Below are 23,847 nucleotides of genomic sequence, written 5' to 3'. Positions count from 1 at the left end.
CGTCGTCACGACCATGGAACGCCCCCACCGTCCTCCACCGCTCACGATCCCCCCGCCAGTCCAATCCCGAACCCGAATCCGACGACCTCGACGACCTCGCCGTCCCAACGCCCGACAGGCGCGTCAGTTCAAGCTATGGCTCCTCCGCGCCCAGATCGCGAATGACGTTGCCCACGTCGTCGGCGCCTCAATACTGCTATGGATCATGTCCTGGTTTCTCTACAATGTGCCGCTCCCCATTGCAAATCGCACCGGGTAAGTCGTCAGCCCCCGTCCATCTACTCGCCTTCGTTCGAGCAGCACCCACTAACAGTGACACCGCAGCCCCGCCGCCGTCTCCCTCCTCGTGGTCCTCTCCATCGACGTCCTGCTCGACGCCCGCTCCATCGTCCACGCCCACGACGCCTGGCCCGGCTGGGCCCTGATTCTCCGCCTCGTCGTCGGTGCCTCGGCCATCATCGTCTTCTGGGTCTACATCGCCCTCGGCGAAGTCTTCGCCCCCGGCTTCACCTACTGGGGCATGACCGACATGCACGGGCGCGTGCTGGCCTACATGTTCCTCTGGGGCATCGGCCTCTGGGACCTGCTCTTCGTCGTGTTGTGCCGGCACTGGCTCGGGAAGGAGGTCAAGCGCTACGGGGGCCGGGCGCGACGGGCGATCCGCGACAACCGCGAGGAGACCATGTCGCCCGGCGTGAGCGCCCACCGGCTGGTCAGCCCGACGGCGGAAGAGCCGCCGAACCGCATCGTCGCCATCACGGACGTCGAGGCCGCGAGGCCCGTCAACGAGGACGCGGGCAGCGGCGGCGGGAGGGTGAGCCTGCCCCCGCGGATGGGCACGAGGCGGGTCAAGAGCAGCATAAGTGTGAGCGTGAACTCTGTCGTCACGAGCGGGACGGAAACGGGCATGGGGACGGTGACGGGGGCCCGGACCGGGACCGGGACCGTCATGAGGAGTGCGTCGCCGCCCCCGCGCGTCTTCATAAGGCCAGCATGACGAGGAGGGGGGGGGAGGGGGCAGGGACAGACGGGAAAGCGCGCACAAATTGATGTAGAGACAATGACGCGTGTACTATATAATGATAATCAATGACAATACACAAGATAGACCAAACCATCGCACTGGCTTGCTGACGGGGAGATGGAGTGGGCAAGGATGGAATTGCGACACTGGCGATGCGACGCACAGGATGACACCCCCTCCTCGCCCTCGTCCTCGTCCTCGTCCTCGTCCTCCTTCGTGCGGTGGTGTTGCGTTTGCTTTGCCGTCTCTATCCGTCCTGCGTCGCCGGCCCCAGCGATCCGACAAGGCTTGGACTTTTTTGTCCCGCCCCCCCCTGTTGCCGTCATCGGGTGGATGGCCCCGCCCGGATTCACGGGGACGGGGAACATGTCGAGTATAGGTATTACTGTGCCGTCCCCCCCTTTCTTCCCACGTGCGAAGGAGCTGTCAAGTGGGGGGGTTGGGACGTTACGGCAATGCAATGCAATGCACGGTGTACCATGTAAGAGAGGGCGATATGCCGGTAGGGTTATGATGAAAGGTATAGCAAAGGGGGGCTGCGGGCATCAATATGCTCTCCCCCCTTCCCCCCGCGCGCGTCTCGGCCAGGTACTCCTTACTCCGGGCGGTTTAATCGAAGGATCCGTCAAGTCTTGTGGGCCGGTGGAGGGGGGGGGAGGGGGATCTTTCAGCTCTTTTCTTCTTTTTGTTTTTGTTTTATCTTACGCAGATGCATGTGGAAATACATGTAGGCCCCCCAAAGTGTCGACGGCGTTCATCGCCCCAACACCCCCTCCATTCCCGGGCCGGGCTCCGCTCTTTTCTTCACGCCGCGAGCAGCTCCACGACCTGCCTCCCCTGCTCGTCGACCATGAAGTGGCTAAAGGCCTCCTCGTCTTTGTCGTCAAAGAGCAGCGGGTCCTCCCTCTCGGGCTTGAGTTTGGAGTAGAGGCCGTGGCCGGCCTTGGGCCACGACTCGGGCAGGGCATCGTCATCGTCGTCGTCACCGTCGTCGTCGTACTCGTCATCCTCCTGTTGCTGATGCTGCTGCTGTTGCTGTTGCTCGCCGTCGACCCCAGCGACCCCGGCGGCGGCGGGCGCCGCAGCGGGCGCCACGGGCGTCGTCTTGAGGATCTTGCGCACGCCGCCCGTCTTGGAGCGCTGCTTGGGGACCTTGAGGCGGGCGTGGTTGCCCTGGCGCTGGCGCTGGCGCTGGCGCTGGGGTTCTCGTCGGGGCTGGGTCGATAGGGTTTCAGCGTTTGGTTTCTCATCAGGGGGGGGGGGGGGGAAGCGTACGGCTTTTGGCTGCACCCAGTCCGGAGACCCAAAGATGGGCAGGTCCGGGTGCCTCTTGGAGACAGAGACGAGCAGGTCGACGAGGAGACCCGGGTAGATGTCATTGCTGAAGATGAGCAGGTTGACGAGGTCGCTCTTCTTCAGGTTCTCAAAGTACTCTCTTCTCTGTGATGACAAGGATGACGATTAGCAAAGGTCTTGTGTGTGTGTGTGTGTGTGCGTGAGAGAGAGAGAGAGAGAGAGAGAGAGAGAGAGAGAGAGAGCGTCCCCCCCAGCGAAACGTACCTCCTCAGGACTCGCGTCGCCGCCCTCGAACCCGATGATTCTCGAGTCGGGGAACACGGGGAGCGCGGCGAGGCGCTTTTCCCGCCTGCGCTCGACGTCGTTCTGCCGCCTGCGCCACTCGGCCTGCTCCTGCTTTGCCTCGCGGTACCGCGCGATCTGGCGCTGGTACTCGGCCTGCTCCTTCTCCTCGTCCTCGCACGTGGCGCACCGGAACCCGCCGTCGTCGTCGCCCGGGACGAGGGTGGCGGGCTGGTCGTGGCAGAGCTGGTGCCAGGCCTCGCCGCAGGAGGCGCAGGCGACGATGAGGTTGGCGTCGGTCCAGGAGGTGCGCTTGCACCGTGCGCACATCGGGTTGCCGTTGCCGTCGTCCCTCGTCCGCTTCCTCTTCGTGGGCGGCCTGGACATGGGCCGTCGGAGGATCTCGGGTTCCGGGTAGGCGGGGGCGAGGCTGGCGGGTCTCCGGGGGCCGCCGACGCCACCGCCTTCGTGATCGGCCGCGTGCTTGCGCTTCGTCCCGGCGGGGGGCGGCGGCGGGTCGAGTATGGTTGTTGAGGGGGAGGCGGCGGGCGTCGCGTCGGGCAAGTGAAGCGTGCGAGGCAGGGAGGACAGGTCCACGGGGCAGTGCAGAGGGGCTTCCTCGGCAGCGGCGGGCGTCGCAGGGTGCCGTTCGTCTGCTGCTGCGATGAGAGCGGGCGGGGATGGTTTGCTGTCACGGGCCTGGTGGAGACGGCCCAGGACGTATCGCGAGGTTGCCGGAGAGAACTGGCGTCTGTAAGAAGACGGCGCAGAGGTCGGTTCTTCCGCCTTGTCGGTCCCGGACACGGCAGCGCGCTGAGGCTCTGCCGGGGTTGGCGATGGCTGAGTCAGGGCGGCGCTAGTCGCCGTTGTTTGCGCATCCCGAGCGGCGTGCCAAATTGTCGTCGCCGACGGGGTGGCTTCCATCTCATCCCGGCTCTCATTCTCGACCGGTCTAATCTCATCTCTCCTCTCTGATGTGAGCGCCATCGCCGTTGGACGCAGTGGCTCAAGCATCCTGAGATGAAATGGTGCAGAACGCACTGCAGTATGTGTGTGTGTTGGGGTGGGCGTTTGTGTGAGTGTGAGTGTGTGCGTGTGATGGAGTGTGTTGCGACGATGAACCCAGCAGGTCCGATGTGGCGCCGCGAATAAAGTCGATGATATGGATCCGGATGCCAATGCGCAACTCGCTGGATTTTTGATGGAGAAATAAAGACGAGGCTGCAGAAAGAAAGAGAAAACAAGGGCAATGAATATTCAATTACAGTTCGCTTTCACCAGGAGGCAGTAGTAGCAAAGGTAAAACGCAGATTGCAGTGCAAGACGCGAAGTCGCGTTTGAAGGTCACGTGTGCCACACCGAGTGCTGAGACAGCGACACCCCCCCCCCCCCCACTCTTTTGCGGGCTTCGGTCAGCTTCGGTGAAGGCTCGACATCCTGAGAACAACGCGGGAAGTAGACGGTGGCCGTCAGGACAGTGTCAATACATGCATTCTGTACGCTCTGGCATTTCAGTCCTTCTAATTTCTACCGTGTATACTCTTTATGGCGTCACATGTCCTAGCAAGCAAACTCTTGGATCCAAACCAAAAGGAAAATGCCCAGGCCATATGGGCTCATGGAAAGAAAGTTCCGCGGTCCAGCCCCCCCCTCTCCCCTATCCAACCACGCCGCTGTCCCTCAGAGACCGGATCTGCTCCTCCGAAAACCCCAGGTGCTCCCCCAGCACCTCGCCCGTGTGCTGGCCGAGCGTGGGCGGCGGCGTCCGGATCGTCGGCTCGCTCTCCGAGTACTTGACGGGCGTGTTGACCATCTTGATGGGCCCGCACTCGCCGTGCTCCATCTCCACCACCATGTTCCTCGCCAGTGTGTGCTCGTGGCCCAGCGTGCCCTGGACGTCGTTGACCGCCGCGTACGGCATGCCGCGGCCCTCGAACACGGCGAGCCACTCGGCCGTCGTCCGGGTCACGGTGACGGCCTCGATGAGGGCCTCGAGCTCGGCCCGGTTGGCGACCCGCTGCGCGTTGGTCTTGTACTTGGCGTCGTCGCGCCACTCGGGCCGGCCCAGGCCCTCGCAGAGGATGCCGTAGAGGCGGTCGTTGCCGCCGCCGAAGAGGATGTCGCCGTCCTTGGTCTTGAAGGACCTGTACGGCACGATGGACGCTTTTTCAAAACACGAGGCGGGGTCAGATCTGGGTCAACGAACGGGGGAGGAGGGGGGTGAAGGGGGTGGACGGGGTTTCAAAACTCACGATGAGCGGTGCCCCACCGGCCCGAGTCCTTCTCGCCGCTGATCAAGCAGCTGCTGGCAATGTTGGTCAGCGTGGCCGTCTGGCAATCGCTCAGCGCCACGTCAATGTGCTGGCCCCTGCCGGTCCGCGCGCGCGCCAGCAACGCGGCCATGATGCTGTTGCTCGTGTACAGGCCCGTCGTCAGGTCCGTCACGGCGACGCCGACCTTGACGGGCTCGCCGTCGCGGGCGCCGGTGATGTGCATGAGGCCGAACTCGGCCTCGACCATGACGTCGTAGCCGGCGCGGTCCGAGTACGGGCCCGTCTGCCCGTAGCCCGTGATGGAGGCGTAGATGAGGCCCGGGTTGATGGCGCGGAGCGTCTCGTAGTCCATCCTGTACTTGCCCAACGTCCCGGGGAGGTAGTTCTCGACCAGCATGTCGCACTTGGCGACGAGCTTGTGGAGGATCTCGGTGCCGCTGGGGTGTTGAAAGTTCAGCCCCAGCGACTTTTTGTTGCGGTTGACCTGGGTGCGCGCTTCAGTCTGGGCTGCTTCTCTTTGAGATGCGACGAGGGGCCGGGAGCACCGGGAAGCTTACGGCCAGAAAGTATGCGGACTCGCCGGGTCCTTCCTTGGATGAGCCAGCCTTGTAGGTGGCGTAAGGCGGTCCCCATGCTCGAGTATCATCGCCCCGTACGGGGTGTTCGACCTTGATCACCTCGGCGCTTGGATGGATGTCAGTGAGATGGGCCCTCTTCCCCGCCCCTTTGCGCGCGGACGACGATGAGAACAAACCCGAGGTCGCCCAGAATCTGTGTGCAATAAGGCTGTCGGGGTTTTCAAAGTCAGCGCCACGTTGCCCTTTGGTTGAAGGGATTACAGTCGGTTTGTCTTTACCCCGGCCAAGACCCTCGTCATGTCCAAAACCCGGTAGCCGTCAAGCGGCAGTTTGCTGCTGCTCGGCACCGACGAGTAACAGCGTCGCCAAGCGCCCGTCAGGCACGACGCCGGGGCACGGCATCGCGCGGCCTGCGACGCCATGCGGAACGAAACTCCAAGTGATAGATTGCCCATGCTCTCTTTCTCTCTCTCTCACACGTTCGGATGACTGATGGCAGCCGTTGCGGGGAAGATATGTTGGGGTTGGTTGAGAGGTCCACCGGTATCATCGAGGGGGCGCGTCTTGGCTCCTCTCTCCAACTCCGACCCCGGTCTAGCTCCGGCCCGGTTGGCGGGGATGCCGTCAGGTACACTAGAGGCCTCGACATCATCCTTGCACCACCAGTGGGAATTCCTTATGTAAGTGTGCACGGTCCAATCGTAGGCCGTTACCTCTGTGAAATCATGTCAGTGTCCGTTCTTTGAAATGTTCATCTTTGGTGTTCCTGATAAATCATGTCTATACATGTCTATACATGTCTATACATGTCTATATGCATACTGGTATAGAATTCCATTTACAACACCGGTCCCCTTGACCGCCTCTATCCTCTAAGCAGTTCCCGCTGCTCTACTTGGTGTCCGTATGGCTTGCGGTCAGACAACGACGGTATGGTTCATCCCACGACCGGATTAGCTGGCGCACATCTCACGAGCGGCGCAACGTCGGCACCTGCAGCGTCGCACTGCGGGACTTTCTGTGAATCATCTCGGGCTCCGTAGAGGAAGATGGCGTGCTCTCCTGGCGCTGCCCAAAGGAACGCGATCCGGATGGGTCGGTATACCGTCTGCCTTTTCGTAGTTGTCGCGATGAAGACGCCGCCACGGACCCCCCTTCTCTCGATTTGGGCGACCCTGGGGTCGGTGTTATCGAGTCACCTTCACTTCCCGAAGGGGACTCGTTCGAGTCTCGGCTCATGGACAGGCGGAGGTTACGCGTACTGAACTGGTCGATCGTCCGGTTCAAGTTATCGTTGCGTTCTCTTTCCCCCGGTATCTGGGGCCACACGCCGATACCAAACTCGTAGGGCCTTAGCGGCCGTTGCATCTGGTTGCCGAAGAACCCGTTGACCTTTATGAGAGCGTTGGAGACTGTGCGTCTGTAGCCCTGGTCCTGGTCGAGGTCGGTCATGCCAGAGGTGGACCTGATGAGAGAATCCTGCCGGACGTCAACCATCTCGGGGTCATTGGTTCTTTTCCGGCTCATGCGGCCTGGGCTACTCGGTTCTCCTGAGGCCCTTTCGCCTGTGCTCATCACGACTTCACCGGCGAGATAGACGTACAAGGAGCCCAGGGCGGCCATGCCGGTTGCGAGTATGGTGCCCCATTGACCTGTTGAGGAATCTTCACGTCAGCTAGCTCGACTCGGAAACACGCTCACACACACACACACACACACACACACAGGCGTCGGGAAGGGATAGAGGTGTACCAATGCTACCGATGGGCTCGGTGTGGTAGTCCATCTGAGGGCTGGAGAAGTTGATCTCCCCGATAACGATAATGGCGACGACGGCGCCGGCAAAAACGGGTATCTCCACCGCGTTGAGGAAACCCCTGATGCTGGCATTGACGCTCTTCATGTTTCCAAAGGTCGCGCCGTTGGCCCCCGGGATGGGGGTGTTGGAACTCTCCTCATCGTCCGGGTTGTTCCTGATCTTGGCCAACAAGGACACCAGAGAGAGGATGGCGGGAACGCACTCGGCGGCGGCGAGGAACATGGAGGTGCCGAGCGGGAGCGTGACGGGTACAGGCACGACGTATATTTCGCTAGCGGCCTTGGTCCGCAGGAGAGACGACGGGCCAAGCTGCTGCGAGCACGTGAGCCCGCACATAGCGGTGCCGTAGGGGAAACGAGCCGGGTGCTGAGAAACGAGGCCAGCGGCATCGTCGGAGAAGCATGGCGTCGGGTTGACGCGGTAAAACTCGACGGCCAAGCTTAGGAGACCTTGGCAGGGGCATTAGCACATGTTTGCTCGCGGGGCCGAGGGGCGGTGTGTTCATAGCGTTGCTTACCAGCGAGGATTAGGCCGGTCCACAGGAAGATGATGTTGCGTCCTCGTTGGTGGGAGTAGGTGGAGGATAACTTGACGGTGACGGGTCCGGCCAGGACGCCTATGGAGCAGTACTGCAGGGCGCCGTAGACGTCGAGATCGATGGCCCCTGCAGGCGCGGGCGAGATTAGGTTCGAGATGGCCGCAGAATTACAAGGTGAAAAATAAATGTATGAACGGAACCAACGCACCATCAACGTGCAACGCGGCCAAGAAGATTCCATGCACAGCCGCGACGGCGGGCAGAATAAGCGCAGCGGCGAGACCAACGTTTCTGATCCACTCGGCCTTCCTGGCGAGCACGCAAGTCGCTACGAGTGCGTAATAACTGGATGAAACAGATGCCGATGTTAGTTCGCAGCACCAAGGGGGAAAAAAGCTTAATTGCCGAGATGGGGGGGACAGGGGGGGAGGTAAAGATGGATAAGACAAACTCGATCAAGAACACGCGCGTATGTGGAGAAAGCTTGGCAGGCTTGCGCGTCAGGCCGACTTACAGAACCCTCTGACCGAGACCATACTGCCCCGACAAAGGCCACGAACAGATGACCTGAAGGCAGGGCTCGCCAACAGAGGCGGCGCAGGAGGACGAGACGTCGTGGGCGGACGCGTCTCGGCCGGCGATGACGTGCACCAGCGAGATCAGAGGAAAAGGTGCCATCAAGCCCCCGAGGTCGGGTCGTCGGTCTCTTTCTCTCTCTCTCTCTCCGGGGAGGCAGACTACTGGACTGCCGCCGGCCCTTGTTCGGCGGACTGAATCGATATGGGTCAACGTCGAAGGTTAGTAGGAGGTGGTGTCGAGGGCGAGAATGTCCGCAGTGGATGGTGGGATAGTTTGGGCTGCGGGATGGCGGGACGAGGAACATCAATCAGAGTAAATTCCGAGTCTCTTTTTTTTTTTTTTCCTGTCCTCCTCTCCATCCCTCTCGTTGAGCAGGGTTCTAAAACGGTTGTGTGGTGAGAACAAGTTGCGGATGTGGCACACCCCCTCGAGATAAGATGTGAGAAGCAGGCGGAGGTTCTTCCCGTCATCCATCCTTTCTCTTCGGAGACAAGGGCCTGACTGGGGGGGGGGTTGGTCGCGTGATGATGATAGGGAGGGGTGAGATGCCTGTTGGCCGGGCGAACATGTTCCATTTTTTGCCTTGAATAGGTCGCATTTCGACAGAACGTAAGGCGACACCGAAAACAGGTAGGTGAGATTGTTCCGTTAAGGCGGCTTCGCGACGCATTCAGCAAACGACGGCTGCCGCAAGCAGGACCTTGGGAGGGAGCAAGAGTCAGCAGATGGGGAGAGAGAGCGAGAGGGAGAGAGCGAGAGAGAGAGAGAGAGAGAGAAGGGGGGAGGAGAGAGAGAGAGAGAGAGAGAAAGCGTGGCAGTCGACGTAAGCGGTTCCGGGCGTCAGAGAAAGGTGTGCTGACGTGTTTGGGGGTTGGGTCGACGAGGCGATGGATGATGGATGATGGATGATGGATGATGGATGATGGATGATGGATGATGGGTGATGTGCTTCTGTGAAGGATTCGCTGGACGGCAGCAACAGGCAAGGAACGTCGACGTAACGTTAAATGCCCAAAATGCAAAAGCCGGCGGCAAGCCAATCAGCGAGGGCCCGGCAACATTCTACAGCGGACTTTGCTACACATACGAGCTAGCGTGGGGTCCGGTAGTTAGTTCAACCTGCCTGCCTGGGGCACTACCTGGGGCACTACCTAGGTATTAGTGTGTAACGCCGACTATTGTTGGCTACAGAATACGGTCAAGACAAAATCGACGCATGGATAATGGCCCTAAGAGACCGAGGTATGTGTGGGCACATGCATATGTAAGTGTAGTATGGTTCGTACCCATGGTGGGAAAATGTATGGTAGGAATCCAGGGTATGGGTATGGGTTTGGTATGTATGGTTTGGCATGGTATGGTATGTATGGTATGGTAGATAGATATGCTATTGTATGGCGATAGGCCCCCGCCCTCTTTTTTTTCTTTCTTTTCTGTTCCTTTTCCATAAACGTTCCCCGGAAACAGCGTACAAAGTACATAACACATACAAACATACATACACACGCACATATACGACATAGACGTAAAAAGAAGCCATCATTGTGATATACTCCTGGTGCGCTTTGAGCAAGCAAGCAACGACCGACACATGGTACAAACCACACCCACCGGCTCCAGACCCCCCTCATCAACCACTACTACGATCGAATGAGCCACTGTGAATACACCCGCCTATCATGGCTTCCAACGCAACTACCGTGAATACCATCAGCACACGGACAGATCAGATCAGGGAGTGGAGGTCCATCGTCACCCTCATCGCATTCGTCCTCGCAAGTACGTTTGCATCCATATCTTATCCGCCTTATCTAGCATCTACCAAAGTTCCTTTCGGCTAACCAACCCCACCCACCCACCTCGGTGTGTGTGTGTGTGTAATAGATCTCGCAGTCCTCTTCCCTTTCCATGTCCCAATCCATGTGCCCGTATGGGTTGTTCACATGACCTTGGACGGTCTGGCCGGGCTGAGAGTCATCCCTCCCAGGGACAAGAACTATCACCATGACCACCGGGATCCTCGAGCCGCGGGACGCAGGCGTTTCGTGCCCTTCAGATTCCCCATCGACTCCGTCACCGCCCCCCTGATCGCCGACCTCTTCCTCCTCGCCATTCTGGCCATCGGCAGGCAGGAGGTCCACGATGGCACCATCGGCGACAATGGCATCTTCCCCATCGACATCATGGTCTTCTTCATCTCTCTCGCCTACATCGCCATCTCCATCGACGCCTCCGGCCTCATTCGCTACCTGGCACTCAAGGTCCTCCAGTGGGGAGGCGAGGTCGGTCACCGTCTCTTCTTCTACCTCTACGCCTTCTTCTTCTGCCTCGGCACCTTCATCGGCAACGACCCCATCATCCTCTCCGGCACCGCCTTCCTCGCCTACATGACGCGTGTCTCCACCAACATCAAGCACCCCAAGGCCTGGATATTCTCCCAGTTCTCCATCGCCAACATCGCCTCCGCCATCCTCGTCTCCTCCAACCCCACCAACCTCGTCCTCGCCGGCGCCTTCCGCGTCAAATTCATCGAGTACACCGCCAACATGGTCGTCCCCGTCGTCGTCACCGCCGTCGTCCTGTTCCCCTTTCTCCTCTACGTCGTCTTCAATAACGAGGGCCTCATCCCTTACTCCATCAAGATGCGCGAGGCCCCCGAGTCCACAATGTCCGCCCCCGTCAACCCAAACATCCCCATCCCCCGCGCCGCCTCTGCACGCGACGAGAACCTCCTCGACGACGACGACGAGAACACGGACCAGCTCGTCGAGGAGATCATGAACCCCTGGCTCGACCGGGGGGGCGCCGCCTTCGGCGCCCTCGTCATGTCCGCCACCCTCATCACCGTGCTGACCATCAACGCCGCCGGCGTCAAGGCCACCCACGGCCGCCGCTTCCAGGTCTACTGGGTGACCCTGCCCGCCGCCTGCGTCATGCTCTCCTGGGATCTCTGCTTCGGCTGGCTGCGCCGCAAAGAGACGCGCGCCATCGCCAGGGGCATCCACCGCGGCGACGAGCCCAGCCCCGAGCACCCGGACCTCGAGCACGGCAAGGAGTCGAGCAAGCCTTCGGGGACGGAGATGATGCCAATAACGCCCGCGCCACCGTCCCAGACCCGGCCGCATATCCACATCGAGACGGCGCCCGAGATGTCGGAGAAGGAAAAGATGCGTCTCGCCGACGACGAGGTGTCGCCGGTGGGCCGCGACGTCGACACGGACACGCCCAGCTCCAGCGCCCCGCCCGCCGTCGCCTTCACCCCGGCGGCCCAGGTCTCCGCTGAGGGTGGTGGTGGTGGCGACGGCGGCGGCGGCACTGGCAACGGAACCGGCACTGGCAACGGCACCGGCACCGGCAACGGCGATTGCAAGGCGAGACGTGAGATGTCGTCACTTGCGGTGCTCTCCGGCAACGAGAAGGGCAGGGACCACGTCAGCGAGAATCGGGGGTCGGCGGGCGACCAGGCGGCCCCGCGGACGCTCGTGTCGGTCTGGCGGGACGCGCACCGATGGCTGCAGGAGACGTTCCCGACCGTCATGGCGGTCATCTCGCATCTCCCGTTCCCTCTCGTGCCGTTCGCCTTCGCCATGTTCGTCCTGGTCCAGGCGCTCGTCACCAAGGGCTGGGTCCCGGTGTTCGCGTACGGGTGGGACCACTGGGTCGAGAAGACGGGCGTCGTCGGCGCCATCGGCGGCATGGGCTTCCTATCGGTGATTCTCTGCAATGTAAGCAACCCCTCCCCCCCTCCGTTCCTCCTTCTGCCTTTCTATTCCTTTTTTTTTTCCCCCTTTCATTTGGTACCTGGTGACATGTTCTTCGTGGTGGGTCGGGTTCGACAAAGCTGACAAGAGCCGGTTCCCAGTTCGCGGGCACCAACATCGGCACGACGATCCTCCTCTCGCGGGTGATCCAGGCGTGGGAGCAGATCCGGCGGGAGTCCGGGGTGGCCATCAGCGACCGCATGTTCTGGGGCACCGTGTACAGCATGGCGCTGGGCGTCAACTACGGCGCCTTCAGCACCGCCTTCAGCGCGTCGCTGGCCGGCCTGCTGTGGCGCGACATCCTCGGCCGGAAGCACATCCGCATCGGGCGCATGGAGTTTGCGCGGGAGAACGTGCCCATCATCACCATCTCCATGATCGTCGGCTGCACCGTCCTGCTCGGGGAGATTTACCTCATGCGCACGAACGCGCCCTATCACCTATCAGGCGGGGGGCTCGTCTGAGGGTGCTCGGTGATTCCTTTGATTGTTATTTTTTCTGGCGGTTTTTTTCTTCTTCTTTGTATCCATCTGAAGATGCGTGAGCGGCCGGGAAGAGGGGGTGGGCAGGCGGGCGTCATGTAGTTATGTATCTTGATTTCTCTCAAGCCACGCTTAATAGATGAGTTGAAACGCCGTTTTTTTTTTTTTGTTTTTCTTCATTCGACACTTGTGTGTACACAGACATTCTTCGTCCTATTTACCGTGAGAGGGCAACTCGAGACGGGCGCTTCTCGATTTGACGTCATTTGGGTTTCGACGATGACTGAGATCAGTAACAAGCCAATGCCGATGCGCCGCCCTACATCAGCCAAGCTACTGGGTCATTAACGAGTTGAGCCGCCTCGTGGACAGTCCTCTCTCTCTCTCTCTCTCTCTCTCTCTCTCTCGCGACGAACTAGAGCTTTCCCCCTCTCTCCATCTCGGCGGAAGGGCACAACACGTAGGCACAAAACCGTCCCATCGCCTCCAGACCCTGCAGACTGCGGCGACAAGAGCAGTGGGGTGGGTATTGTCGAGCTGCACACAGCGGACGAGCGCACGGCAAGGCAAGGCAAGGCGGCAACCGGGCCGGAACGTCACGATGGCCCGCAGCCGTCCTCCTCCCCGGCGGTGGCTGAGCTGGGGGGGCGGCAGTCGTTCCGTGCATCGCATCCATCGCCCCTTTTTGGGAGGGAGGGTAAAAAGGGTATTTTGCTCCGCTCTGCTGCGCCTCGCGGCAGCGGCACGGCGCGCGCATGGTTTGTCGTTTTTGTATGTTTATTTATGGGCTCCAGGAGAGCCGAAAAAGGAAGGTCGTTAAAGAACGGGACTTGTTCAGCGTAGGTATGTATGTATGTATGTGTGTGTGTGTGTCTGTCACTGAGGAAGGGCAATAGGCGCCAACCCGGGTGGCGTCGCGGAAGGATCAAGAGACGGGGGTGGTTCACGGGAAGATAGTCGTGTGTGTGTCAGCACGATATCACGCTGACTGCATGCTTCGATGTTGTGAGCCAGCATGCCTTGGTCCTTTCCGTCTTTTTCTCTCTCCGGTAGGCTGATGGACGGGGATGGTCCGGTGCCGTCCATGGCGGGCTTGAAAGAGATGGGCGATAAATCCTCCCGGCTTGGCGCACCAAGAGTATGTCAGTCGACTCTCGCACGTCCGTCCACGGGTGTGCGGCACCACAGAGCGAGCCCGGTGATGATGATTTGGGGTGTGGTGGCTCTATTCAGACATGATTGTTGCTTTTTTGACTTGCATCCGTACCCAAGACCAGGCCTCGAAAGCACGCCGCATGCTGCTGCATATAACCGCCCCAAAATCATTCCTCACAACCCATGCCCATTCGTCCGTCGAGGCGGCGTTGTCGAGATGCTGTATACAGTCGCAGCGGCCATAGACTCACACGGCCTCTGAGGGATGGATGGCTGGCTTAGCATGTCAGCAACGGCAGGCTACAGTCACGACGACGACGACGACGACGACGACGACGACGACGACGACGACGACGGCCATCAATCAGATCAGTTGTGAGCACGGTTTCCTATCCATTCGCCTTTCCGTCCTTTCCAGACCACGAGGGGGGGGGGGCGCCCTTCCTCGTCCCGTCTCCTCCCGTTAAGGAGGGGGGTTCGAGATGCCATCCGAGACCGCTGACTGCGCATCGAACGGTGCCCAGCGTGGGTGCAGAGTCACTGCTGCCGTGTTTTAGGTTACTTTCTTCTCTTTTCTTTTCTCTTTTGGCAACGAACGACCCAAGGGGAGATCATCTCCTGGGAAGAGGGGACCCTCCTCCCTAATCCCGGGTTTCCGTATTCTCCCACATCTGGGCCTCTTCACTACAACATCACTTTACCTGAGAAGCGTCCCCGGGGGCGGGAAGAGGACATGCAGGGGTGGGGGAGGCGCTGAAACGAGCGCACTGAAACAAACGCACTGGGAACCTAGTGTAGAAAAAGCGCGCTGGGATGATCAGTGCGCGAGCGCAGGGAAGAAGGACGATATAAGTTTGCTGGAAAGGGGAACGAAACCCTATCTGCCCAATCTACATCGCACGTGGTCTCTTCGGCCCGAGCGGGGCTCTCGAAAAAAATAAAATAAGAAAAAAAAAAGAAGAAGAAGAAGAAGAAAAAGGCTAAAAATGCGAGCAAAACACACGTGGAGGGGGTGCGAAGGAGGGTGCCATGAGACGATGGGGACTCCCGCTGAAAACCACGTTTTCCTTGTGCTTTTCTTTCATCGTTCGAGGTCAGCCCGTTACAGCGGGCGGAATGCGATATCTTCTTTTTTTATCTTTCTTTTTTTTTTCTCATCTGTTCTCCAACGGGGTTCGAGATCAACGCCATCATCGGCTCGGCTGTCATGGCTCGAAAGGGCGTAGGACGGCCAGGCTAAGCAGTGGCGAGCTTTCGATGTCGGGGGAGGGGATTGCTCTCTTTGTCCTCTTGCACCGAGGACTGTTCCAGCCATCCAATGTTATCCAAACATAGAGCTTGTATCGTCATCGCCCGCCGATACGACCCTCCCCATCTGCAGCCTACGGGTGCCGCGGCCACGGCGGATCTCCCTAGCACCCACTGGGGGCCGCACCGCGTCTATTTGGGGGCCTCAGCTCCGCCTCCCAAAAACTCTGGGTGTGTTGGGGGGAGGGGGCCTCTTGGTGCTGCCGGTGCCTGTTGGACAAGGGCGAGATGGAAGTTCTGGACTCGGCTCTGCGAGGTGGTTCGATACCGTCAGCCTTGAGGCCGGGTTCGTGGCCGGATAGAAGCGGCGCGTAGCCGATGAGCAGCTAACCTTGTGGTTGGAACGCCAAGATCAACGGTAGTTGAGGCAAATACATGAACTGTCCCAGACACTCGGACAGGAGGCGGCGACACATGGGACGACGGAGGAGTTGGACGAGCCCAGGTATCCAAGTCGGGAGGTTTTGCATACAGTTGCACTTAGACACACGTCTCTTCCTCCTCTTCCGCTTCCTCTTCCGTGTAAGCCGAGATCGACGACCGCCCAGCGCCCTCGTTTCCTCATGTTTTCTTCTCCAACGCACATACACACGGCCCCCAAGGCAGATAGGATTGGGGGGGGGCAACTTGTACGTATACGATCCAACAGAGAGGCACACAGGCAACAGGCAAAACACACCAGGGAGAGGAGGGGACATTTCTCGGATATGCACTAGAGAAACCCTAAAGTCGGTCCCTCCCGGACCCTCCTCACTCATTGGGCTGGTCTCCCCACGCGGCCGGGCATGGAGGAAGCGCCAATAATAGACGCTAAACGACCGTGTGTGCAACGAACGACAAATATGTACATGCGGCCGCGCCGCCGCAGCTTGCCGAAGCGCCTTATGGGAGACCCACGGCTCCATCTTACCTACCTACTTGCGCATGCTGCCCTCTTTCTTTCCTTTCTGTTTCTGTTTCTGGTTCCTCACTCCCCTTGAACCATGTTCCTTGGCGTGTGGGAATAACCCCTCCTAGGTACTCTCCCACCCCCCGCTGTATACCCTGCAGGGAGAGAGAGAGAGAGAGAGTGAGAGTGAGAGTGAGAGTGAGACTCGCCCGATCTGCCTCGCAACATATGCTCGTGCAAGGACTAATTAAGGCATGGTTACATTGGGACCCGTGCTCCAACTTCTGCTCTTGGAGATGCTGCCTCGAACAGGGTTCGGGGCATGTCATAAAGAGTATCTCTGGGCCCTCCTCGTCCTCTTAGCTTCACCCGGAATCCCCATCTACACACGGTCTCTCCAAGCACAAAACGTTGTCTTTGCGTCCGTACACGACCCTCTAGTGCTCGAGCAACAAAGAAGAAACCTCCAGCATCAAGACGTTGTAAAACCCACGCTTGGGTGCAGTCGTCCGGTCCATCATTGACCTCCCGCACGCACCCCCCCCCTTCCATCCTCCCATATACCAACCAACACATCCTACCCGTCCACTGGCATCACCGAAGGCCGGCGCCACGTGAACTATCACGGCCCCAACTCTCCAAGCTCCTCACTCAGCTACGACCTCCCCGAGAGGAAGGCCTAACGAGAACGGTTCACGGGGGCGGACTGGGGAGTCGTGCTAGTCCCGCTGTCAACAAACCAACATCCTCGAGGTCGCACACGCACGCCAATATAAATACCTTGACCGAGACATGGCACCTGCCAGCTTTGAGAGAGTACGACGAGCAGCAACAGAAGCATTGGCAGCAGCAGCAGCATCATCAGCAGCAACAGCAGCAGCAGCATCATCACCTACACCGACGCCGAATCCGACGACCCTCAGCACCAGTACCACCGCCATCGTCGTCGTCGCCGTCGTCCTCTGCGCCGCGGCGGTCATCATGTCGGCGGCGCTGTTCTACCTATTCGACCGCAAGAAGCACGCCCAGTTCCGCGAGGCGTGCAAGCGGGACCCATACCTCACGCGCAAGGAGTTCTCGCGGCGCCGCAAGCTCAGCGCCCTCGAGCGCCTCGAGGAGGAGGAGATGCAGCGCAACATCATGATCCGCAAGTCGCTCGCCATCCGCGAGCCCTCGAGGCGGAGCAGCTACGAGGATTTCAGCCTCGCGAGGTTGCAGCAGCAGCAGCAGCAGCAGCAGCAGCAGCAGCTCCAAAACAGCCTCCGGCAGGAATACAACTACGGGGGCCGGCCCGTGTCGGTCTGGATGCCGCGGATGAGGTCCGCGTCCGAGTTGTCGGCGTGGTCCTCGTCGGGCTCGTCTGCGTCGTCGATGCGGCACACCTACATCGAGCCCCATCCAGGCGTCGAGGTCGACATCTCGCTGACCCCGCGCTCGAGGTCGCCGTCGCCGTCGCCGATCCGCACGCCGCGGGTCAGGGTGGTCGTGCCGCCGCCCGCAGTATCGGAGATGGACGAGATTTCCTCTCCGGGACTCTCGAGGCCTTCGGATGCCCCCGTGCACCTGTCTTGAAGACGGGGTCACCGAGGCACGGGAGGAGGATTGGATGATTTGATGACGACGAAGCCCTCATGATTAGCAACATGGACCCCCTGCTGGAGTGCCCTGGTGAAGAATTCATGTACCTTCTTTGCTTATTTTCCTTTGTATTGATACCCACAACCACCACAAACCACCGAGGAACACACACATCAAGAAACACACATGGTAGCTACTTATAGTGTTTATCCATCTCCAACGTATCCATTTCGTATTACATAAATATACCCTGTATACTCCATATTACATCGTACGTAGTAGGTAGCTTACGTACCTGCCTCAGGTGAACGGCCTATATGAGCCTTCCTCAATTGGAAGCTTAGATGGACCAAAAAGTGAAGGAGCCCCCCCCCCCACTTGTTCATGGTACAATGTACATCGTACAATACCCACATGTACGTACCCAACATACCCACCGTATCCGTACTCCACTTGTATCCGCACTCGAACGGCATTCACTTCCCATTTGCTGAGTCATCCAGCTACCCTACAGGCCCTGCCACGGCTGCCTATTCCCCTAGCAAAGTAAAGTCCTTATCCGGAATCCGAAACTCAGCCTGGACGTTTTTTTCCTCCTACAACCCACCCTCTCTCCACGTCACTCGCTCGCCCGTACGAAGAAAATCGTCTGCCTCCGCCGCAACGAACCCTCGAAAAATCCGTCCATCGACTTTTTCAGAGCCGTCTTTGCGACTGCTGCATACGAACTTCTCTTCGACGAGCCGACTGCTCCGCGACCTGGCACTCGGGGTCCTTTGTCTTTGTTCGCCACTCTCGGACGCCTTCACTGGTAGAATCGGTCGGCGGGCTGCACTGCAGACATAGAGAGCCCATCTTCTTTTTCATCTTCTCCTCTCCCTGTCCCTCTCCCCTTCTCGTCTATCGCGCCTTCCGTCAAAAGGCTCGCTTTATTGGTGAGAGAGGATATTCCTGCCGCAGGTCAGGAAGTCATGGCTCACCTTTTTTTTTCTTTGCCTAGTTAGGGTAAACCCTCTCTCGAGCGCTTTCGTCACTTCCCCGCTGAACGAGTTTGACTACCGTTCATCAAGAGAGTAAAAAAGTGACCAGCCGCCCGAGGAATCTCTGAACTATATTTCTTTCGTCCTGCTGCCTGGTGAGGGATCGAGAGGCCTACCTCGGTTTGGGAGCAGCTCTCCGCGTCGTCTTTGGAGCCAGTCTTTTTTCTTAGCCCGTCACAAACACCGCCAAGCTGCATTCGCCGCTCTTTGTTCAGCTTGCTACCGATCTCCTTTGGACACAAACCAACAACCCGGCGAAAGAAGACCCCACGACCTATAAGGCCGTAGTCGAAAAGCGCAAGCAACTCCGGCGAAGAAGAAAAGAACTGAAGCGCCGTCGCAAGGTTTTCGACGAAGTAAACAACATCTACACAGCCAAGCCGTACAAGCCCAAGATGCTCGGCCCCAACGGTGCCGCGACGGACGAGAATGGCAATTCCGAGGGTTTCAGAGATGATCTCAACATGGTCGTCATGTGCCCCGACTGCAAGGAGTACCCTCCTCACTTGGTAGAGGAGTTCTCCTCGGGCGACATGGTCTGCGGCTCCTGCGGCCTCGTCGTCGGTGAGCGCATCATCGACACCCGTTCCGAATGGCGTACGTTCGCCAACGACGACCAGGGCAACGACGACCCCTCCCGTGTCGGTGACGCAGTCAACCCCCTGCTCAACGGCTCTCAGCTCGAGACAACCATCGCCTTCGGCGACGGCAGAGACTCGAAGCAGCTGGCCCGTCTCCAGAACAAGTCTCAGAACGACAAGGCCAGCAAGTCGCTCATGCAGGCCTACAAGGAGATTGGCGCCTTTTGCGATAGTATCAACCTCGGCAAGAACGTCTCCGACGCCGCCAAACACATCTTCAAGCTCACGTACGACCACAACTTTATGAAGGGCAAGCCTCAGGAGGCTGTCATTGCAGGATGCATCTTCATCGCCTGTCGTCAGACGGGTGTCGGCCGTACCTTTCGCGAGATTTTCCAGGTCACTCACGTGTCCAAGAAGGAAATCGGCAGGGTCTTCAAGCAGCTCGAGTCGTTCCTGCAGAAGATCAAGGAGGAGAACCCTCGTGGCGCAGGCTCTCTGTCCAACCTGGACGGCTACAAGGCCAGCGCCTCCACCAGCGCCGAGGACCTCTGCACTCGCTTCTGCTCGAACCTCAACTTCCGCAATGCGCAAAAGATTGAAAACGTCTCGCGGGCGCTCGCACGCAAGACGTCGAGCGTCTCGGAGCTGGCCGGTCGCTCGCCGCTGTCCGTCGCCGCCGCGTGTATCTACATGGCGTCTCATCTCATGAAGGAGGTGAGAACATCCAAGGAGATCGCCTCGGTGGCCGGTGTCAGCGATGGCACCATCAAGACGGCCTATCGGTTCTTGTATCAAGCCCGTGACAGGCTGATCGAGAAGGAGTGGGGTGCTGACAAGAAGGCAATCGACGGCCTTCCGGTTAACTAGAAGGTGCCCGGTTGTCCTTACAAGTGCTTTGGCACGCACTGCCCTCACATGTTTGTGGATGAAGGCATCCTTTTTCTCAAGAGTGAGGAGTGAGGAGTGAGTCGACGCCCCCGAGACGCTGTCAGTTGCAGTACGTCTCCGGCGGCGGCGGCGGCGATGATGGGGATTCGGCGGCCTCATGCAGCCGGCTGCAACACGGTGCCTGACTGGCAATGGCAATTGCGGCTTGCCAATTATTTCTTTCGGGCGTTTGGGGGGTGGTTTCCCTGTGCCTGTCGTCTTGATTCGGATCGGTTCTAGTCGCCTGGAATGGCGCATTCTCGCAGCTCTTGAAAGATCAGAGCTTTAGGAGGTCGATCACGGATGGACAGAATTCGCTTGCTCGCCCGCTTGGTGAAGATTGAAGCTTTTTTTTTTCTTGAGAGTTTGTATTTTTGGGAAAATTACAGGGAAAAACTAGGAGGCGGCTTCATTGCATAATATCCCCCCCCCCAGACTGCTGCTAGTTGGGTTGCCTCGCCCCAAGAAAACAACACACAGAGATAGAAGACAGAAGTACAAAAATCTCATGCTTTCTTTTCATACTAGAGACCGCTACGTCGGGCTGTGAAGAGAACGAGCGTATTACGTTCATTATCAAGGTAGATTTCGGTGGCTGTATCGCAACCATCCCTTCTTTGCATCATCGTGAGGTTAGTGCACAGTGTGTATGGGGCCAGTGCCAAAGGTTATTCATACGGTCTAGTCTTCCAATCAGGACGAAGCTGGGAGACGCCAATTTATCTTTTCCCGCCCCAGGGAACATGCTGAGCCTTGTCCTTTCGCGTCGCGACTCCCTCTCAACCAGCGCCCATTCGCCATTCAGCCTCGCACACACCCGCCCACATCCTACGCACCGGCACCTATAAAAACCGGCATTGCAACTCCGGCATTGGATCGCAAACTCTCCCAACCTCTGTCGACCTCCTCACAATGTCTGGACGCCGTTCTCGTTCAGGCAGGGCCGCCGCCAAGCGTGCCTCTGCTGCACTCCGTACGTACAAGCTTCCCCCCCCCCCGCGTGTTCGTTTTGCCTTGTTTGTCGCACATTGAAGCCTGGAGGGGGTTGATTGCCTGCGACGGACTGTCTGAAAGGCTGGGCGCACCAGTTGATATTGATATTGTCACGAAAACAGTAGCACCATCGCATTACTAACTGCGTCTGAACTCCAGAAAGCACTCCCAGAACCTTTGAGGGCATTGATGACGACGAACCCGTTGCCGAAGCTGTCGAGTCCGAGAACGAGAACGAGCACGAGCAAGAGGCGCAGCCCGAAGACGACGATGACGACGAAGAGGAGAAGGCGAATGAGTCGGGCGAAGAGGAAGGAGGCGACGAAGACGGCGAGGAGGAGCCCGCCAACGACGACGCAGAGGACTCTGAGCCCTCGGCCAAGGAACCAACCCCTCCCACCGAGCCGGTGATCCGTAGGAAGCGTCTCGGACGGCCTCCAAAGAACAAGCCGCCCGGCTGGGATAACATGATCACCGTACCCGCCTCCGAGGCCGACACCCCGCGACGGAGAGGCCGCGGTGGATGGCGCGGCCGCGGCGGTCGACGGCCCGCGCCCGGTCAGGCCCCCCCGAAGCTCAAGCAGGTCATCGACAAGGAGGGCACCGAGGTCGACATCGTCGACGACGAGTGCGTACTGCCCGAGGACCCCGAGGGAGAGACCAAGGTCGACAAGCTCGGCAACCTCCAGGGCGGCCGCCAGTACCGCTGCAGGACCTTCACCGTCAAGGACCGCGGCGATCGCCAGTACATGCTGTCGACGGAGCCCGCGCGCTGCGTCGGCTTCCGCGACAGCTACCTCTTCTTCAACAAGCACCCCAAGCTTTACAAGATCATCGTGAGCGACGACGAGAAGATGGACATGATCGAGCGCAACATCATCCCCCACTCGTACAAGGGCCGTGCCATAGGAATCGTCACTGCCCGCTCCGTCTTTGTCGAGTTCGGCGCGCGCATCATCGTCGGCGGCCGCAACATCATCGACGACTACCGCGTCGCCGACATGCGCGCCGCCGGCGTCGTCGAGGGCGCCATCGCCGACCCCTCGGACGTCTTCGACCCTAACCAGCCCTACAACTCGAACCAGTACGTCGCGTGGTTCGGCGCCAGTGCCGTGTACCATACCAACCAGACGCCGGCCGCCTCGGACCCCCTTGCCGGCCTGGCCGAGGTCAAGAAGAAGCGGGTCAACGTGAATGATACCAACTGGCAGTTGGAGCACGCTCGCGCGGCTAGGTAAGAAAAACCTCCCCCTTTTCCCCCTTCACACAAGGCACGGCATCACAGACTGACGCATACCCCCCGCCCCCCCCCAGCGATTTCAACAGCCGCGTCAACGCCATCCGCATGGCAACGCTGCGCCACGGCGCGTACGACATCCACACAAACCTGATGCAGATGCCCGTCAACACGCAACCGACGCGCGCGCGCGTGGAGATCGTCCCCCCGGGCACCGCCAGCGAGCCCAACAGCGCCTTCCCGACCGTGCCGTCGGCGGTGGCGCGCAACTTCAACGTCGTGGACGTCGTCTACGAGACGCCGCGCGTGCGGGTCCAGTCCGCCGGCCGCCGGCCGGCCGAGGTCCCCGACTTCCTGAAGCCGTTCAACGGCATCCTGGCCATCGGCGACGACCTCAAAGCGATGCTGCCGCCGTCGTGCCGCGCGTCGCTCGAGAGCCACCAGGCCGAGCAGCGGGCGTTCGAGGCGCGCTTCGGCGATGAGAAGGACGCGATGGCGCGGGGCCGGCTGCGGATCGACAAATCGGTCGTGCCCCAGGGCCGGCACTCGTAGGACGACGAGCTGGTCCGGGCGCACGGCGGCGCGCGAGGCACCCCCGACGGCCGCACCGTGTCGGCCCTGACGGCCCGCGGCTGCAACTTCTGCGGCCGCAAGATCCGGGAGTGCGGGCACGGGGCCGAGCTGGGGCCCGCGTTCTACGAGGCGTTCAACGTCAAGCAGCCCGAGGGGATGCCGACGCCGGCCAAGGCGCCCAAGACGGAGGCAGCCCAGGGGAGAGGGGGCGCGGCCAGGTCCGAGTCGTCTCATCAGAGGGTCCTGTCGGACGTTGGCGCCCAGGGCAAGGTGATGCCGTCCGGCTCCCCTCGGGGCAAGGGCAAGAAGAGGGAGGCCGGGTTGGTCGTCAGGCCCGAGTTTCATGGGAACACGGTGATGCCGGGCGGTTCGTGACGCTCCGGCGCATCAACTTTGCATGACGAGGTTCTTGTACCCGCAGGGAGGATGTTGGGCGTAGGGTCCTGCTTTTATGTTGACTTTTTTTTTTATCCCTGTTGGCCCGGCGTTTTGGCGGATGGTTGGTGGGCTTGTTTTTGGTCGGGTCCAAGGTTCAACTGGAAGAGACGGCGGTCAAAACCCGACCGTCTGCTGATGTTAGTATCTTTGCCGGCTTCGGAGCTCTCCCGTCGAAAGAGTAAAAGGCGGGGGGCGAGGTGGAGAGCCTGAGGGAGGTCGTTGGGAGGTCTGAGGTGCATGTAGGACTAGGACGATTCCATGAAGGGGCTCAAAAGTGATTGCCTACCTTTTTTTTCTTTTCTTCCCCTGTTTTTTTTTTTTTTTTTGAGATTGTACGACGGCATCGAAGCACATGCTGCTGGGACCACTGCTTGCCCGTAGACTACAAATGAGTACAGGATGGATGCCCTCGCGTGAACTGCATCACGCCGGCCACTTCCTTATGTATCTCAGCCGGTAGGACGAGGGGCTGGTGTTCATCGGTTCCCGTGGG

At 59.6% G+C, this 23,847-nt stretch overlaps 8 protein-coding genes across 8 annotated transcripts; 5 read left to right on the top strand and 3 right to left on the bottom strand.

Annotated features, from left to right (window-relative positions):
• Positions 1-13: 13 nt before the first annotated feature.
• Positions 14-997, top strand: GLRG_07786 (uncharacterized protein; the record flags this gene model as incomplete). Its single annotated transcript, XM_008098345.1, has 2 exons — positions 14-255; positions 325-997. The coding sequence occupies 2 exons, from the start codon at positions 14-16 to the stop codon at positions 995-997; spliced, it is 915 nt and encodes a 304-aa protein (XP_008096536.1).
• Positions 998-1,828: 831 nt separating this feature from the next.
• GLRG_07785 (PHD-finger domain-containing protein) lies at positions 1,829-3,616 on the bottom strand (the record flags this gene model as incomplete). Its single annotated transcript, XM_008098344.1, has 3 exons — positions 1,829-2,239; positions 2,300-2,464; positions 2,585-3,616. The coding sequence occupies 3 exons, from the start codon at positions 3,614-3,616 to the stop codon at positions 1,829-1,831; spliced, it is 1,608 nt and encodes a 535-aa protein (XP_008096535.1).
• A 643-nt stretch (positions 3,617-4,259) lies between these two features.
• On the bottom strand, positions 4,260-5,875 carry GLRG_07784 (CoA-transferase family III; the record flags this gene model as incomplete). Its single annotated transcript, XM_008098343.1, has 5 exons — positions 4,260-4,765; positions 4,855-5,359; positions 5,433-5,559; positions 5,630-5,661; positions 5,732-5,875. 5 exons carry the CDS (start codon positions 5,873-5,875, stop codon positions 4,260-4,262), a joined length of 1,314 nt encoding a protein of 437 aa, XP_008096534.1.
• Positions 5,876-6,422: 547 nt separating this feature from the next.
• GLRG_07783 (uncharacterized protein) lies at positions 6,423-8,488 on the bottom strand (the record flags this gene model as incomplete). The annotated part of the gene is made up of 5 exons (XM_008098342.1): positions 6,423-7,105; positions 7,206-7,721; positions 7,790-7,936; positions 8,019-8,155; positions 8,325-8,488. The coding sequence occupies 5 exons, from the start codon at positions 8,486-8,488 to the stop codon at positions 6,423-6,425; spliced, it is 1,647 nt and encodes a 548-aa protein (XP_008096533.1).
• Positions 8,489-10,068: 1,580 nt separating this feature from the next.
• On the top strand, positions 10,069-12,614 carry GLRG_07782 (arsenite efflux transporter; the record flags this gene model as incomplete). Its single annotated transcript, XM_008098341.1, has 3 exons — positions 10,069-10,168; positions 10,274-12,114; positions 12,252-12,614. 3 exons carry the CDS (start codon positions 10,069-10,071, stop codon positions 12,612-12,614), a joined length of 2,304 nt encoding a protein of 767 aa, XP_008096532.1.
• Positions 12,615-16,776: 4,162 nt separating this feature from the next.
• Positions 16,777-17,556, top strand: GLRG_07781 (uncharacterized protein; the record flags this gene model as incomplete). The annotated part of the gene is made up of 1 exon (XM_008098340.1): positions 16,777-17,556. One exon carries the CDS (start codon positions 16,777-16,779, stop codon positions 17,554-17,556), a length of 780 nt encoding a protein of 259 aa, XP_008096531.1.
• Positions 17,557-18,997: 1,441 nt separating this feature from the next.
• GLRG_07780 (transcription factor TFIIB) lies at positions 18,998-20,053 on the top strand (the record flags this gene model as incomplete). The annotated part of the gene is made up of 1 exon (XM_008098339.1): positions 18,998-20,053. One exon carries the CDS (start codon positions 18,998-19,000, stop codon positions 20,051-20,053), a length of 1,056 nt encoding a protein of 351 aa, XP_008096530.1.
• Positions 20,054-21,025: 972 nt separating this feature from the next.
• GLRG_07779 (chromatin remodelling complex subunit) lies at positions 21,026-22,895 on the top strand (the record flags this gene model as incomplete). The annotated part of the gene is made up of 3 exons (XM_008098338.1): positions 21,026-21,086; positions 21,266-22,340; positions 22,421-22,895. The coding sequence occupies 3 exons, from the start codon at positions 21,026-21,028 to the stop codon at positions 22,893-22,895; spliced, it is 1,611 nt and encodes a 536-aa protein (XP_008096529.1).
• Between the last annotated feature and the right edge of the window lie 952 nt (positions 22,896-23,847).

This window comes from Colletotrichum graminicola (genome assembly GCF_000149035.1).
Source record: "Colletotrichum graminicola M1.001 genomic scaffold supercont1.32, whole genome shotgun sequence".
Taxonomy (NCBI): domain Eukaryota; kingdom Fungi; phylum Ascomycota; class Sordariomycetes; order Glomerellales; family Glomerellaceae; genus Colletotrichum; species Colletotrichum graminicola.
This window is presented reverse-complemented; position numbering and strand designations above follow the sequence as displayed.